Consider the following 18232-nt stretch of genomic DNA (forward strand, 5'->3'; position numbering starts at 1 on the left):
ACCGACTATTATACGTCTGGACATGTACACCCAAAAACATTTAATACAAACACTGAGGGGTCTATCATCAAATCTTCCATAAAAAAATTATTCCTTAAATTTTTGATAATTTTTTTTTTTGGTCAAATAAATTGTAACTCCATTATACCAAATAAATTGGTAAAAAAATTAACAAAAAAGAAGAAGGTAAAAGTTAACATTTAGCATAAATTAACATGTTAAATAATTACCATTTAGCATGCATAAATTACCATTTAGCATAAATTGGTCAAATAAAATTAACATGTTAATTAACATTTAGCATTTAGCATTTAACATGTTAATTAGCATGCATAAATTACCATTTAGCATAAATTGGTAAAAAAAAAAAAAAAAATTATACCAAATATTCTAGTAGACACTCAGAATTAACATTTAGCAACTCCATTATTATTATCATGGTCATCAAAAAACAAAATTAAATAATAGAACAAGAAGATAGTTGACTCTTGGTGGTTTGAACACAAGCAAATCGAGATGAAGACAGCAAAGGTAAAAGTTCACACAAAAAGAAAAAAAAAAAAAAAAAAAGGGTAAAAAGTTTCATGGTAGGGTTTCGTGGTAATGCCCATTGGCGAGTGGTCATGACATGTTTTTTAATGTCCGGTGGGTGGTCATGATATATATATTTTTTTCATAATCGAGTATCGAGAATGTGCGATAGAAAAATAAAAAAATAAGTAGACAAAAAATAAGAGGACATTTTAATAATTTAAGAAGCGAGTTTAACCTATCTGTAATTACTTTTATTCTTTCCACTCTTGTTGTAATTGAAATACTTTTTTTTTCCCCTTTGATTTGTAAGTATTTTTGTTTTGTAATTCTTCCTATTTTGAAAAATTACAAATTTGCACAAAAGTGAAAAAATTAATTACTAAATTTAATGAAAGCTTGTTAAAACTGCAAATAGAATTTAGATGAACAAAAACTAATTTTAAGTAGGAGTGGAATCTCACTTGAGAATTTACCAAAACTGATTTTGCAATGCAATGTTTTCCACAACAGCACAGCACAGCACAGCACAGCACAGCACCTCCGCTGAAGTCAGTTTTGTTTTGTCTCAAGCAGATTTGTTCAAAAACAAGTTCAAAGCTTTCAAATTCAACACAAAATTCATCAATCACTTGGCTGCAGATTATTTGCCTTCCCAAAGATTCACCACCTGCACCTACATTCTCTCTCTCTCTCTCTCTTTTCTCTGAATAAAAAGTATGTTTGTGAAGCTCATACATTCTCTGCAATAGAAATTGTGAAAAAAGCAAAAATTCACACAATGGTAATTTGTAGACATATTCTTTGCAGTACAGCATACCAAGAAACAAGGAAAACCCTAGCAGAACCCAAAAAACAAAAAAGCCCTAAACCCTAGGCTTTATTTCACAATTGCCTACCAGCAGCATCAGCAACAAAGGGCAAGTAAGGGGTCCGACCCAGAATACTATAAACCAAGCTATAAACAAAGCAAAACACAATGAACACGAATATAGCATTATGACTCATCACCATGATCTTGTACCCAATCCCAGCCCGACCCGGATTGAAGATCCGCTGAAGCAGGAGTGGAATCACGAGGAGCACATCCAGCACCACCGCTTGCATAGCATTGAATCTGACATACCGGCTGAGACTAGGGTTTCGCACCACCCCGAGATAGAGTGCGAAGAAGGCAACGAAGCTCGCGTACGGCACAGAGCGGTACAGGCTGAGGAGAGGTAAGATGGGCTCGAAGGCGGCGCCCAGAGTGGGGTACTGGGCGAAGACGAAGCGCCCGTAATGGAGACCGTTGAAGAAAGGGAGGAAGTACGCCACGGCGGAGATGAGGCGGTCGGTGGCCGGAGTTGGGTTGTAGGACATGGAAATGGATCGGACGGTTGGTGGTGGTGGGGTGAGTCGGGGGAGTGAGATCGGGACCGTTGGTCGGAGCGGATGAGGCAACCGGGCGGTGATATTGGCAGAGGAAGAGGAGGGTTTTTTTGATGGGGAGGTCTGGGGTGGGAGGAGGGAGAGGCGGAGGAGAGGAATGGACGCCATTTTTCTTCGATTGCTGGTTGTTTCGGCCGGTTTGGGTTTGGGGTTGTGGAATGGCAGGTTGGGGGTTCAAGAAAATATATTTGGTTTTAATTTTTTAGATTTAAATTTTTGAAAATTGAGTTGTTATTTATTATTTTTTTTAGTAAATATTTTTAAAATTTTAATTTTTTTTTTGATGTACCTTATTTAGATGTATTTAAAAAGTAAAATATTTTAAACAATCAATAAATATATAAAAATATAAAAAATATATTGAATCCTCGTATTTTTATTTTTATTTTTTGTATTTTTGGTGTTTAATAAATTATTTAAAGATTTTTTTCTCAAATATTATACTTTTTAAGTGTATTTATTTTAGGTGTATCTAAAAATTAAAAAATTATTTAGAATATTAAAAAAATTCAGTGAACACAAAATAAACACCAAAAATAAAAAATATATATATTTTTTTGAAAAATGAATCCTGAAAATCCTCAATTTATGTAAAATTATAAGAGGAAGATAAAATTGAAAACTAACGAATGAAAATTAAGTATTAAAAATTAAATATTGAATTTTTTAAGTTGAAAAGTTGTTTAATAAAAATTTAAGTGTTGAATTAAAAATAAGTTATTTGATATATATAAGATTAAATTTAAAATTTATTATTTTTAAATTATGTATTTTAATTTTTATATTGCGATGGTGGTGATAGTGGTGGTGGCGGTGACGATGGTGGTAGCGGTAGCAATGGTGGTGGTGTTGGTGGTGGCAGTGATATGATGGTTGTGGTTGCGGTGATGGTAGTGGTGATAGCAATGGTGGTGATAGTGGGGGTGGCGGTGGCGGTAACGATGATAGAAATAAAATTGGTGATGGTGATGGTAATGAGTTTATAATAATATATATTGATACTTATGTTTAGTATTTATAAATTCAGTTAGAAGTAAGTTTTAGATGATTTAAAATTTCCTTTATAAAGGGAGATTTTTTTTAAGGTCCCTAATAATAACAATTTAAAGGATAAAGGACACCCAAAAAGATTAGTGATGCATCACGTCCCTAAAACAACTTGGCGCGCGTTTTTAATTATTTTGTGGACCAAAATATCCTTGCCAAAATCAACACAGAAACAAACTCATTCCGACGTCTGAGTTACATTCCAAACATCCAGCATCTTCACGAACAGGAGAACAGTAGAATTAGGGTTTCAACATCATCTGCACCATCGACATTAGAGTTTCGTTATCTTCTCCAAAAATCATTCTCATTCCTTCCTCGCAAATTTCTCTGACCTAGGTTAAAGTTTCGTTTTCACTGCTCATCATCATCTCAGTCCATCTTCGTCACGTCGCATCTTCATCTCGGGCCATATCAGCTCGTCATTCAAGTTTCATCCTAACTCTGGTCAGTTTTTCTACAATACAACTAGATTTTCTCTGGAAACACAGTTAATAGCATTTTATAATAACCTTCCATAAATTAGGGTTTCAATTTCGTAATAAAAAGTTACCTGAATTTGGAAAAAGTTATTTCTGTGTATTTTGAACTTATTCTTCAACATGTTTGTGTGATTTTATCTGTAAATTTCTCTGGCATTTGAATTTCTCTGATTTTTGATTAATGTACGTTTCTTCTTTCAATTTTCTCTAGCATGTTTATTTTGTATTTCTGTAATATGTATTCTTGAATCTGTATTTTTAATTGGAATTTTTTGGTTCCAATGTCTTAAGTTTCTCTGGTATTTTTAATTAGGGTTCCAATGTCTATTGCTTTCTTGCCTCTGTCTACAGGGTGGTATTTATAATTTTCTCTGACCACATCACATCACTTTCCTCCCTTGTGTCTTTGTCATTTTTAATTTTCTCTGGAATTTTAATATTATGGACTGGAATGAATGTTTCTTCTTTGAATTTTCTCTGCCATGTGTACTTTGAGAAAAAGTTATTTCTCTGAATTTTGATCTTATTCTTGAACATGTTTCTGTCATTTTGTCTATGAATTTCTCTGCTTTATAAATTTCTCTGGAATATGTATCTTTCTCTGCAATGTCTATTACACTCTTGCCCCTGTCTAAGTTTCTCTGGTATTTATAATTTTCTCTGACCACATCGCACCACTTTCCTCCCTTGAGTGTCTCTATCATGGTTAATTTTCTCTGGTTGTGTATGTAAATTTCTCTTGCATTTTAATATTATGAATTGAAATTTTCTCTGGAATTGAAATTTCCTCAAGAATGTGTAATTTTCTCCAAAATGTGCATTTTTCTCTGGTATGTTTATTTTGTTCAATTCTTGATTTCAATATGGTGTAATTCTCAGTGGCATGTTTACATTACTTTGTTTATTTTATCTTTGCTAATTATGGAATGGAAATTTTCTTTCGCTTGCCATGTTTACTTTTTTCTATCATTCATTTTCTCTGGTATGTTTACTTTTATATGTAATTTAAACAATTATTGAAAATTTCTCTCCCATGTTTATGATGCTGTGTTGATTTTCTCTGACATTTAATTTTTAATGTCCAATTTTCTCTGGCATGTCAAATTTTCTCTGGCATGTCCAATTTTCTGTAATTTTCCCTTATCTGTAATTTTCTCTGGCATCTCCAATTTTCTCTTTTTTGTAATTTTCTCCCTTATCTGTAATTTTCTCTAGGATTTAATGTTGACATCTCTATGTTTTAATCATTGTCTAGAAATGGCAAAACGTAAAAGCAGCGAAACACCGGAAACACCAAGCAAAAAACAGAAACTCTCTCAGTCTTCTTATGGACTAGGATCAAAAACCAGCAGCAAAACACTAGAAACACCAAGCAAGAAAGAACAACTCTCTTAGTCCTCTTATCATCTAAGATCAAAAACCAGCACTAAAACACCACAAACTCCTTCCCAAAACACACAAGTCCAAGCTGATGAAGCAACTAGCATCCAGATGAGTACCCCAACTTCAAAAGACTCAAGTTCAAGGGGGAAAAAACCTGTTAAACTCCACAGAAAGAGAGCTCACTACAGCATTCAATTCCGATCCAACCTCTCATCTGTCGTCTCCTTCTTTCAAACACTTAAATTCAGTTCAAAACATCTTCTAGAGCTTCAAAAGACCCCATTCTGGTATTTGATCCAAGCTCTAACCACTGGAAGGATGGATCCAAAGAAATCTAGGAAATCCGATGATGATGTAGTTGCCATAATCCAATGTTACAATGAAAAAACAAAAGCATTCACAGTTGGGAAGAAGAACCTGACCTTTACAACAAATGACATGACCTTGATTTTTGGTTTGGAAGGAGGTAAAGGAGCCATGTCATTAAGATACTCTAAAAAGCCAAAATCTGCATTCCTCAGGAGAAGATTCCAAAAGGACACAAGGCTCACTGGTCCTGTTCTTAAAAATGCCTTGGTCAAAGCAATGAAAGGCAAGCAACCAACTGACTTCAAAGATGTAGCAATCATTGTTACATTGTACTTGTGTCTCACCCTATTTTTTGCAACAAGTGGGAATTCAATAGGTTGGATTTTTATAAAGTATGTGGAACCTCTTGAATCAATGAAACAGTATGATTGGCCAGAAGCAATCACATCAACATTGATTAATTCTATCATGGCATTGCACAAAACTCCAGAAAAAGTTACGGCGTGTGTCATTGCATTGCTGGTAAGTATAATATCCATTCAAATTTACAGTTATCATACTTACAAATTTGTGCGTTTACAAAATTTTATTTACTTTCATTTTCATCACAGTATTAGCTATGTGAACATGCAACTATCATTGACTCGGAAGACAGTAACACAACTGACTTCCCAAGATGTGCCAAGTGGAACCTGCAAACCTTGACGAAACAGCTGCAGAAGACACTAGTCCACTCTCTTGCACCTCGACAGGTTAGATTCCTATTGCTACTGAAATCTCAGTGAAATTCCAAAATTTCTCTGACCACTGCTTTGTTTCCCTCCTTGTGCATTGATTGATTAAGATTAATTTTCTCTGAAATATCAATTTATGTTTTCTTCTTTGCTTACCACTGGTCTATTTCTGCCATTGTAATCAATTTGCTCTGCCATCCAAATTTCTCTGACCACAATTGTAACACATTAACTTATATGCCCTAATTGATTTTCTCTAATATCTGAATTATGTTGGTTGTTTCATAATTTTCTCTGGCCCATCAAATTTTATCTCCTTGTGTGTAATTTTCTCTGTCCATAACTTATGTGCCTTGCATCTTTGATAAACAATGTTTATTTCTACCCTTCTAATGAATTTTCACTGGAATTCAAATTTCTCTGACACAATTATAGTAAAACATTAACTTATATGCCTTGATTGATTTTCTCTGATATCTAAATTATGTTGCTTGTTTCATAATTTTCTCTGCCCTATAAAATTAACTCCATGTCTCTAATTTTGTCTGACCCATACAATTTTCTCTGAAGTTTGTTTCCCATTAGTATCATTTAGATGAATTTTATTTTCCTTATTTGAATTTTTTCTCTCAGTGAATTTTGTAACATTTCTCTAATAAAAGAGTCTCCTGTTACAGATTGATAACAAGCAGCTAGTCAAAAACCCATCAGAGGAGTTCTGTCTTGGCAAAAAGACGAAGAAAGAATTAAAAAAGGCAATTGTCATATTCAAGGAGACATTACAAGATTCATCTGAAGATGGAGGGAATGAACAAGCAGAAGGCAACACAGAAGAATACGAAGCCAGCAATGGACAAGAACATCAAGCAAGTAGCACGGAAGAAGAAACCAGCGAAGAAAGTGAAGAAATAGAACCAGAAGACAAAGAACAAAATGAACAGAAAGAAGAAGATAGTGAACAAGAAGATGAAGAAGAAGATGAACAACAAGAAGAGAACAAGGATGAAAGTGATGAATAAGAAAATAATGAGCCGATGGACCAACAACATGATGGCATTTGTGGCTCAACAATGCATCAGCCTGAAGAATTTGAGCAATCAAAGAATGCCCAAATTGCTGATCTACGTCAAAGACTGAAGGCACTGTCTCAATCTAAAAAAGAAGAAGATAGAAATTGGATTGAATTACTTACTGAAAAGGATATTTTAATAAGAATCCTGACATCACATAACTCAGAACTTCAAGAAAAAGAAAGCACAATCCGAATGAAACTAAGGATGTTGGAGGTTGAAAAAGCAGACGATACAAAAACAATTCAACAGTTGAGGTGTTCAAATTCGGAGCTTGAAACTGAAAATGCTAAATTGCATGAACAAGTTCAAGAACTATCCGTCCAACTAGCAACACAACCATACCGAACACCAACACAACTTCAACCACAAGGTCAGTGAAAATCTTGAGCCACAAAAAGTTATGTCCTTGTGCCAACATAACTCAGAGAAATTTCTATTTATTATAATTTTCTCTGTCATTGGTAATTTTCTCTGGAAGTTATATCTCTCTGAACACATTAGTTATATTTCTACTGCTCATTTTATTTCTCTGTATGTTTTCTTATTCCATTTTTGGGGCTTGTTTGATTTTCACTGTGTATAGTTGGAATGCAAGTGGAACAACAACCAACAACCCAACAAGAACAAATGCCACACAAACAACAACCGAAACAAAAGAAGAAACTCTATGGTAACTGCAAAATATTGAATTAAATAAATTTACATATTGAAATATCATCTGTTGCTTCAGAGAAATTTCACTTTTCCTAATATTTTCACTGTCTACAGTCAAAAAATATCCGACGTCAATGATAAAAAATTTAAAGGCAAAAGAAAGGAAGGAAAAGCAGCATGATCCAGAATTCCAATATCCCAAAGTTGCGAAAGTGACTAGAGCTTCAAAACAAGCTGCAAAGCAAGTTGAACAAAGCACGAAGGACAAAGAAGTGCTTGATGCTGATGCGTACGTCTTGCCTCAACCTATAAACATCAGAAAATCTTGGGTCTTTCCACAAACTCTTCCCATTTCAAGATTGATAAAAGATCATATAAAAGACATCTTGCAGCACATATCAAATGTGTCTGGGCTTGAGTAAGTACAACAAACAAAATAGAACATAACAAACAACAAATTACAAACTTATGTTGCATTAACAACAATTCAATCCCTTCTTTGTCATCTTGTAGAGCTTTAATTTGGACAAGTGAGTTGAATCTCATTACCTTTGAAGACATTGGAAACCTAATAAAGCAAAAAGAAATTGCCAACAATGTAAGTCTTTCCCTTTCATCAAAATCTCTCTGCAATGTTCCATCAGCCTTTATAAAACAATATTACAATTATAAATCATATTTTTCAGGTCATTAATGGCTATGGAGAGATCCTTTTGGCTGACCAAATGAGAGAGAGACAACAACCAACCTCATTTTTTTTCACATCCATGTGCTTAGTATGTTACTACTATTTTATTTGATTTTCTCTGGAATTTACTTTCTACTTTCTCTTCTTAATATACTTCTTGAAGTCAGTTGTGTCACTAGTCATAATAAAACCATTTTTTGATTTTCTCTGAGCACAGAATTTCATCAAGATGACAGAAAATCAAACTTTTCGAGTGTCCTTATTTGACAAGCATATTGAAACAGCATGGAGGAACTATAGGTTCCTCCATTTCCCAATAAATACTGGAGGTAATGAGAAGTCCACACATGGAAATCACTGGACCTTGCTTGTCCTGGACAAACAAGACAATTTATGGAGGTTCTACAACTCACTGAGGCCAATGAGGGATGATGCAGAAGACAAATATGTCAAAGATGCAAAACAATTGGTAACGAGTGCAAATTTCTCTGATCCATCATCATCTTTATGTGATGATAATTTTCATAGAATCCCATTGACTTGTCTGTAAATTTCTCTATTGTATAAAAATTATTTTTTTGCAGCAAGATTACGTGAAGAATTTTTTGAAAGCTTGCCTTGAAAGAAACGCTCAATCACAACCCTCTTTCAAATTAATAAACTCACAAAACACAAGTTACGACTTTGAGTATGTCAACAATGCTCCACAACAAGAAAGCGATTCGTAAGTTTCATACATCTATAAATAAGATAATTTGAATTGCATGTTTCTTAAAACTAACCATACCTATAATTTGTATGCAGTCTAGATTGTGGCCTCTTTGTCTGCTATATAATGAAACAATATAGCAAGCATGAACCTATCAGCTCCAAATTGTCCACACAAGAGATAAGGTTAATGAGGGCAGAACTCATAGAGAGATTTGTGACCGAAGTTGGCCGGTCATGGACTGAACCAATTGAAATACCTCCAGAAGAACCACAAATGTAATAGTGAAACTAGTGAAAGGAAGACAATGTACATATCCACACAGAGAAAATTGTCTCACATATATGTATATATCCTTTCTTGTTGATACATTGAATGAATGATGATCCTTGACATATATGTATATATCCTTTCTTGACTAATCTAAATTTTATTTTTTTTTATTTCGACTAATGTAAATTTCATACCTATCGATGGTTAAATATATATATATATATATATATATATATTTTTTTTATTGTCATTCACAGAGAAAATTGTCCGCCAGAGAAAATTGTCTGCAGAAATTTCTCTGGTATGAACTACCAAAAATTCACAGAGAAATTTAACTTGTATCGTCCCAAGGGGATGCCTATATGATCATGTAATCTGCAATATTTTGTGTTGGTACAAAACAATCATCAAACTCAACAAAACACAAAGCACACAGTAATTTTATCTGCCACTGGAAAATTTCATTGCATGAATTTCAAATTTCAGAACACAATGCCCAGATAGTTTTCTCTGATGGTGAAAAATTTCTCTGGATGAATTTGACAGAAAATGGAATTTCTGAGTTATGAATTTCTCTGGGTTGAGTGATTTGGAGAGGAGGAATTTCTCCGAGTTGGTGAGGAAAATTTCTCTGACTTTGACACAAATTTCTGAGTTGAAGTGAGTCCAGAGAAATTCTTCCCTGGTCCAGAGAAATTCTCAACTCAGAGAAATTTCAAAAGAGCTTGATTTTGTTTCTTGGTTGTACAATAATTTTTTGTATGCTCTGTCTAGTGTGCACACTTCTTGAAATGACTGATATGAAGCTACCAGAAATTTACAAATAAATTTAACTCATATCTCGCCAAAGAAGGTGCCTATATGATCATTCAATCTCTAATGCACTGTGTTAGTACAAAACAATTATCAAATTCAAAAAACACAATCCACACAGTACTTTAGTCTGCCATTGTCAAATTTATGTGGATGAATATGAAGCTTCAAAACACAACACACAAAATTTTCTCTGCCATAGGAAAATTTCTCTAGATGAATTTGACAGGTACTACAAACCCACAGCCTATAGTATATATCAACAAACACACTTTAACTGATATTGGAAAATTTCTCTGGATGAATTTGATTGATATTATTATATACACTGTCTAAAAAATACATTTCACAAAACAAAATAAACAAAGTAATCATCAAATGTATTATTCAATCAATAAAATGTATAATCCTCAACTATTTAACAAAGGTTCCTTGCATGTCCTCTTATTATGGTGACCAATACTCTCACAACGACTACACTTAATCACCCTTTTAAACTCTCCAGTAGAAGCAATTCTGTTCTTCTTCGGCCTCCCAGCAGGTCTCTTGCTCAATGGAGGTAAAATCATAGCATCTTCAATGCTACACACAGGTTTTTCAACAGTTGGAACTGGGCCAATCGAAAATGAGTATGCTTGACGATACATATCAGCATGAAAAAATGGTTCAACAAATGAATTCAAATTCTTTCCACTCCTAAAAATTGCAGCAACAGCATGTTGACATGGATACCCATTTATTTCTCATTTTCGACATGAACAAGTTCTCAACCCAAGATCAACCATAACCGAAGGAAAACAATGCACTTCAAAGACATTATCAGATGATAAACTCACATTCCATGTCCTCCTGTCCAAAAAAGACTTCTCCAACACACTATCCATACGAGGACACAAAATTTTATTCCATTTACTAGAGAGCAGCCTCCTATCAGACCTCATATTCATGATTTGCAACCGTATCATGTCCACCAAATTTGTTATTAGCAAGTGCCGAGCTTCTCGTATCCATGAATTGAATGACTCAGCAACATTTGAATACATCTCACCATAACGTTTCCCCGCAAAATATGCATCACTCCAATTTTCATATGGTAAACTTTTCAAGAAAACACTCACAATGTCTCCTCCCTCACTTTTTAATTCATTTAACTTGAAATGAAATGATGCCTTTGTTGGAGCATATGCACATTCTGAAAACTTGGACACAATCGTCTCCCTAACCAAATTTGTGTTTCCACATGACAACTTATCCCTCAAATTTCTCTTTAGATGTTCCAGACAAAATCCATGAAAGCAGTTAGGGAAAAACCTAGCAATTCCCTCCACAATTCCACAATGTCGATCTGATATGAAACTTATCATCCTTTCTGATCCTAATACTCCATATAAATGTTCAAGAAACCAACACCAATTGTCTTTATTCTCAGCATCAACAACAGCAAAAGCTACAGGAAAAAAACCTACAAAACAAATAGGAACAAGCATATTAGATATACACATGCAGAGAAAAATAGAACAATAAACAACCAGAGAAGTTTGACACTGCCAACATCCAGAGAAAATTCACACATTGGCAACATCCAGAGAAAATTGACTTAGTGACCAGCTATAGAGAAAATTCACACAATCATAATATACAGAGAAAATTCACTTAGTGACCACCTACAGATACAATTCACACAATGACAACATCCAGAGAAAATTCATACACTGACCAAAATCCAGTGAAAATTCTCACAGTGGCCACAACAATAGAAAATCCACACAGTGGCCAAAACCAGAGAAAATTCACATTCACTCAATTCCTACATGTATAGAAAATTCACATACTTAGATAAAATTAGATATATTTACAATTACCTTCATTCCCATCTTTCCCCGTTGCAGCAAGCATAACTCCTTTGTATCGTCCTTTAAAAAATGTTCCATCAAGAAAAAGCAATGACCGACAATATTTAAAACCAGCAATGCATGCATAAAAAGCCACAAACACTCTTTTGAAACGCTTGTTATATTCAAAATCTAACTCAAAACGACTCCCTGGATTGTTCTTCAATGCCTCATCAAAATACCACCGTAATTGATCAAATGACAAACAAGAATCCCCATATGTACTACATTTTGCTTTTTCAACACCCAACCAATCACAGTTATAACTGATTGAGACCCCATACTTGTCTTTTATTTCTTTCACAACATCCACTGGACGAGTTAAAGGTTTTGCACTTACCTCTTCAAGTATCAGCCCAGAAACTAAGCTGGAAGTCATCCTCGAATGTTTACTCGTACGAACCGCCACACCACACGTATGCTCATTGTTCAAAGTCCTTATATAGAAGAATCCATTTGTTTTTTCAACAGAAGCATGTACACGCCACATACATCCCCTTGATTCCTTATATGCACATTCTGCCGTAACCCTCACCTTGTCATTTTTAACATACGTAAACTGAAAACCAACCTCAATAGCATACTTGCATAAAAAAGTACGGAACTCAACCACACCACCCTCAAACTTTTGTCCAACACTCGTAATATTATTCCGCCAACTAGCCGACAATAACACCTTTTCTTGGTGAGAACAAAACTTAGAGAGTGAATTCCTTTCAACATCCACCAGCCTATCACACTCACCATCCACAACACCTACCCAATTAGACCTCACTTCATCCTCTTCATCAGAAGTACTACATCTACTAACTGAAACATCAACTATATCAACACCGCGTGCACAAACAACCCTCAACATATTCACAAAATCAATATTATTTCGAACCATACAATTCGAATGGCCCAAAATAGAATATGAAATACACATAGTCTCAGGTTTCAAATTCTCCCATGTTTTACACAAAATGCCAACCAATTCCTCAAAATTCAATTCGCATGACACATTAATGACAATAGTATCATTCTCATATTTGCACAGCAACAACACTGCACTGTCCATTGAAATTGAAACAAAAAACAACAAAAATAATTTGTTTAACATAGAAACACTTCACAAGAACAACATAAAAGTCCAGAGAAATTTCTAAAAATTATAATTTTCTCTGAACTTAAAATAAAAGTCTAAAGACATCTACAAACTGATATTCACCTTCAAGATGATAAAAAACAAAATCACAGAAACTTAATGAATCACAGAGAAATTTACTGCTAACTATTAAACACAATTATAGAAAAAAAATCACATAGAATACAAGTCCAGAGAAATACTTTTCTCTGAACTACAAACTGAAAGTGAGTAACAAACTTACAATTTTCTCTGAACTACAAATACAAGTCCAGAGAAATTTATGAACTTACATTCACTTTCTCATATTCTATCTTCATTACAAACTTCTAATAATATGTCCATATGCACTTATAATTTCCTCTGGACTGCACAAACAAAAGTGCAGAAAATGAAATTTCTTTGGTTTGAAAAAACATAGAACAAAACTTATCATTGATCAGCATGTTGATAAAAAACAGAGCACCAAAAATGAACTCTAAACATCAAAATTACCTACACTGTCAACACTATTTGAAATTGATCAAAAAACAAAGAATGAAAAATTAATTCCAAAAAATAAAAATCAACTCTATCAAGCTGGCCTCTCTCTAAACAAAAATCAAAATCCATGTGGAATCTAAATCGAAAACAAACCTAATTCAACTGCACTAAAAAACCTACGCGATCAGCACACTGTCAACACTTTTTGAAATTGATTAAAAAACAAATAATAAAAAATCAATTCCAAAAATAAAAATCAACTCTATCAAGCTGCCCTCTCTCTAAACAAAAATTCAAAACAAAAATCAAAATGCATGTGGTATCTCCATCGAAAACAAATCTGATTCAACTCCACTGAAAATCTACGCGATCAACACACTGTAACACCACTGAAATCTCCGACGAAATCTCCAACGAAATCTACACGATCGTAGCAATATTTCTCGTCAACTCCACTGAAATCTCTGACGAAATCTCTACCATAAAATCTTCACTGAAATCTCCGATGAAAACTCCGACAAAATCTCCACTTCAAATTCGGTTTCCAAAATCTATCAGTTAAGTCAACAATATAATATTCAAACAAATTTATGTTATAAAGGAAGGGTAATTTAGGTACTTTATAACCTAAAATAAATTTGAGGGATCTTAGCCATCAAAACATATTATAAAGGACCTCTCCTCCTATCAAAAGTAGAGGAGGGACCTTAGGCCAATTTTCCCTAGTTTTAGTCTACATTTTAATAAGCACTTAAATTTTTAAGTAATATCAATTATATCAAACGGGCTTAATTAAATTATCAGTAAATATATTCAATTTTAAGTAGTGAAATAGGTTATCAAACACCCTCTAACAAAATGGCATAACTTTATATTTTTTGAGTTATAATTAAATAAATTCATAATCAAACAAATTAAAATTTTCATAAGTCATAATTAAAATAAAATCATAATTAAAAAATAAAATTTGTCATAACTAAAAAAAATGACATAATTTAAAGTGTCTATGGTGGCGCTATGGATAGTAGTATTTCCCAAATTACAAATATAGCTTAACCTGCATACTGTAAATATTCATTTTATCCATATAAGGTTGGATGAGATAAGAAATTAATAGACTATGCATTTTGATTTATCTCATATTAAAAGGAAATCTTAATCTAAAAATGTTTTCATACATTAAAATTGTTCAAATTTACCCTCAATTGAAGAAATAACTCAATATACTACTTTATAATAATCAATTGTAAAAGAATATTCAGCATATTTTGATTTTTCTGTTTTTTTTAATCAATTTCTTCAATAATAACATATGTAAATTCATTTTCTCTACAATTTTTGAAAACAATGAAAACTATTGATCTAAGAAAACAGCTTTTCTATTACTTGAAAGATTGCATCGCATGAGTCCTTTCTTCACCGTGTTTAAAACAGTCACGCATAAGGCTCCGTTCACTTTCTTTTTGATTTAGCACAAAAAAATAATGCATTTTTTAGTTTTGTCAATCAATGGAAAAATTAACCATACAAAAATAAAAAAGGAAAAAAAAAGGTCAAACTGCTAAAACACATGGTGAAAATGTGTCAAACTGCAGCTAATATGGACATATAAGAGAAGAAAAACTATCAAGTGGCAATTAAAATCTTCACGTATAATGTACAAAAATTAACTGAAGATTACTGGTACCTTTCATAAATTTATGGATACATTATAAACAACATTCTTTAATCACCAACCCCAACTCCGTTTTCATTTCCAAAATTCAAGATTGCCTCTTTACACATGAAGTTTCTGACAGAAGGAAGCCATTGCCTTAGGTTTAAAAATCGTCAAGAGATTCAATCACCCATTTCGAAGGGCGGGCCAGAATTCTAGTACTCCTTAGCTTTTCTCCGCAATTCATTTAGTTCTCTCTCAATCTCGGTTTCTTGAAAAGGGAATGCTGAGTTTGTACTCGCAACAGCCGATCTCCCAGGTGGAAGCTCTCCTTTCTGTTAGCCAAAAGAAAAAAGAAACATGATTGATCCAAAGTAAAAATGTTCAAGCAATCACTATGCAAATCACAATTCATTTGGTTGCCATGAAAGTAGACAAACTAGATAGGAAGTCAAGATTTCAGAACTACTGCATTATCTACATGTTCTATCGATTCTATTATATAAAGCACACAATTCAAAACATGTTTTGAGGTCATGTTACGCATTTTTTCATACCCAAATTACTCCTATGCAATTGTCTAGGTTTTTATTTCTTCATTTTTTTTTTTCTAGACAACAGTTACAACCGTCATTTCTGCACATGCATCATGTGTGTGCATAGCCTTCTAGTCCCACATAATTGTGAGATATCAAATTAAAATTCTCATATTCTTTCACGTACACAATTATGCACACACAAAAGGAACTATAACAGAATTGGCAGTCCTATTGCTGCAAGATTGAAGGTTCTAATAACAAGAAAAAATGATGTCAGCCAAAGAATTTGTAACTGCTTATGGATATGATGCCAAGATTCTTTCCTAGTGATTATTTCTGTCAGTAGATATCTTCAATAGTACAAAGGTTGTAAAAAAAAACATTATAGTAGCTAGTAATATCAAACTGTTAGATTCACAAAAGAAAGAAGAAATGAGCAAGAAGAATGAGAGAAGAAAATACAGCTAATGAGAGAGAACCTAGAAAATTAGGGTTCTCCTCTTAGACACATATTTTCATTTTATACATAACGCTTAACAAAAACAATATTAATTTTTTAAGGAAAACTGTCAATAAACAACTAATGTCAAGTTTGGGACAGCTTAAAGAAGTGCTTCACAAAGACACAGCTTGTTAGAAATTAAAAACTAGGCCTGCTCTTCATGCTTGATGAGCCTTTGGTTGGTATTAAAGTAATCACATGTGAAACTTAAAATGTCTTTAAAAGAGAGACTTTTCTGACCCAAAAAAAAAAAAAAATCCCAGCTTTCCTTCCTTGTAAGCTGCATCATGAAGGAGAACTTAAAGGAAGCAGATCCATTGCTCATGAAAGCCCTTTTGGCATCCCAATGGACCTTTTTGAACCCCAAGTGAAAGCATTATACACTCACCAAGATCAATTAAATATGATGGAACAGAAAGACAAACAAATAATCCTAAATTCCTAGCACAAATTAGCCATATGTTAGCAATAAGGACATAGCACTTGCAGACAAATGATAGAAGTAGAAATACCTTTGTGCTGCCAGACAGTTCTTTCTTCAGATTTGCAAGATCATCATCAACTGAAGAGCTCTCTAGCAATGCAAACTGTAAAAGAAAGAAGTGTTTGGAATTGTAGAATTACATAAAACCAAGTAAAGCGCTTCTCGTTTGGAAACTGTCTCAACAGGTCCAATCAATTTATGTTCAAGACCAACAACTGAGGATGGCACTAATATTATAAATGTTCGCATCGTAAGTCATACACCTCTTGTAATATCTCGATTTTTATACAACTTTTTATTTATGAACATTTTCTGCATGAAATGTAAATTGGTTTAATTTATAAATTTGAAAAAGTTGGAGAAATTTCATAATTTTAAAACACACATGGAATTTTCCTAATAGTATGACTTAAATTCTAACAAATTAACACTTAAAATATAAATTTGGGACTAACTGGACTAGTCCCAATTGGTTAACTTGGCACTTGATAAGTTGATATGATTATGATTATAGAGATGGAATGCTGATTATGTTGGTATTGTCTATGTTATTTGACAGTAAATGGGTTGTTAGGTTCTCGTGTTCCATAGGCCAAGGCAATGTTGTTCATAGCAGGTCATCTGTCAGCTATCGTGTTCCATTAAAACAATAATTTTTTTGTCTCTGGTCAGATAACAGTGACAAGGATAACCATGGTCGTTGACATGCTTATTTTCACGTCATCCATATGAATTTGAAACTTCTATCCAGTCAACAAGAAAAATATTGCACTAGAATGAGCAGAAGAATTCCTTTTTAATTCTTTATTTACATATGTTCGATGATGATAATAACCACAACAAGAACACCACCACAAACTTGCACATATGATGGGGCATCATACAAACAGTGTAGTAACTATGGTGTAAGCTAGATACTCCGCAGGCAATATAGGGAAACAATTCCATGGCCATATATTTGCAGAAGGCTGGTTCGAATAACACAGTTCCAAATGTTCATCTATTTGCATATGGCACCTCATCCTTCCTTTTTTTTCAAATCAATTCAAATGCTAATCCTAAAATATAAGTCTATAGCAAGAGAGTTAAAATCTCTGAACAGGAGACACTGATGTAAAAAAGAAAACTCTACCTTTCCTTCAAGATCATCAGTTGTTAGCTGATTAAGTGCCTCTGCTTGAGATTCCATGGCCATAACTATTAGGAAACACAACGAAAAACTTCATCAACCATACTATTATAGTTTAGATTTGCCCCAATATAACTTGAATGGATTACTTGCTTTCATTCAAAGACCAAATTAGAGTAATTGGACCTCACAAATATGCCCATAATCCAAAAATCTTAGAAGTGGAAAACCTTAGAACATCTAACAATCAAGAGTAAGTACGTCCTAGATCACCCAACAAATGAAAAGATGCA

General features: G+C 33.5%; 3 protein-coding genes across 3 annotated transcripts in view; 1 reads left to right on the forward strand and 2 right to left on the reverse strand.

The window, feature by feature from the left end:
* Positions 1-1286: 1286 nt before the first annotated feature.
* TIC20-II (chloroplast import component Tic20-II) lies at positions 1287-2138 on the reverse strand. The gene has a single exon (XM_028245591.2). It carries the CDS (start codon positions 2068-2070, stop codon positions 1417-1419), a length of 654 nt encoding a protein of 217 aa, XP_028101392.1. The 5' UTR covers positions 2071-2138; the 3' UTR covers positions 1287-1416.
* A 5629-nt stretch (positions 2139-7767) lies between these two features.
* On the forward strand, positions 7768-8882 carry LOC145795219 (uncharacterized). The gene is made up of 4 exons (XM_082878831.1): positions 7768-8062; positions 8158-8242; positions 8331-8420; positions 8550-8882. The coding sequence occupies exons 1-4, from the start codon at positions 7779-7781 to the stop codon at positions 8880-8882; spliced, it is 792 nt and encodes a 263-aa protein (XP_082734957.1). The 5' UTR covers positions 7768-7778.
* A 6355-nt stretch (positions 8883-15237) lies between these two features.
* LOC114322014 (membrane-associated protein VIPP1, chloroplastic-like) overlaps positions 15238-18232 on the reverse strand; it is a 9410-nt gene continuing 6415 nt past the window's right edge. Inside the window, exons 9-11 of the mRNA XM_082922506.1 lie at positions 17943-18007; positions 16839-16913; positions 15238-15620 (exon numbers count right to left, since the gene is read on the reverse strand). Coding sequence (XP_082778632.1) covers positions 15501-15620; positions 16839-16913; positions 17943-18007 — 260 coding nt within the window. The 3' untranslated portion in view covers positions 15238-15500. The remainder of the gene's footprint in view (positions 15621-16838; positions 16914-17942; positions 18008-18232) is intronic.

This window comes from Camellia sinensis, chromosome 1 (genome assembly GCF_055761805.1).
Source record: "Camellia sinensis isolate YWXY chromosome 1, ASM5576180v1, whole genome shotgun sequence".
In the NCBI taxonomy this organism is placed as follows: Eukaryota; Viridiplantae; Streptophyta; class Magnoliopsida; order Ericales; family Theaceae; genus Camellia; species Camellia sinensis.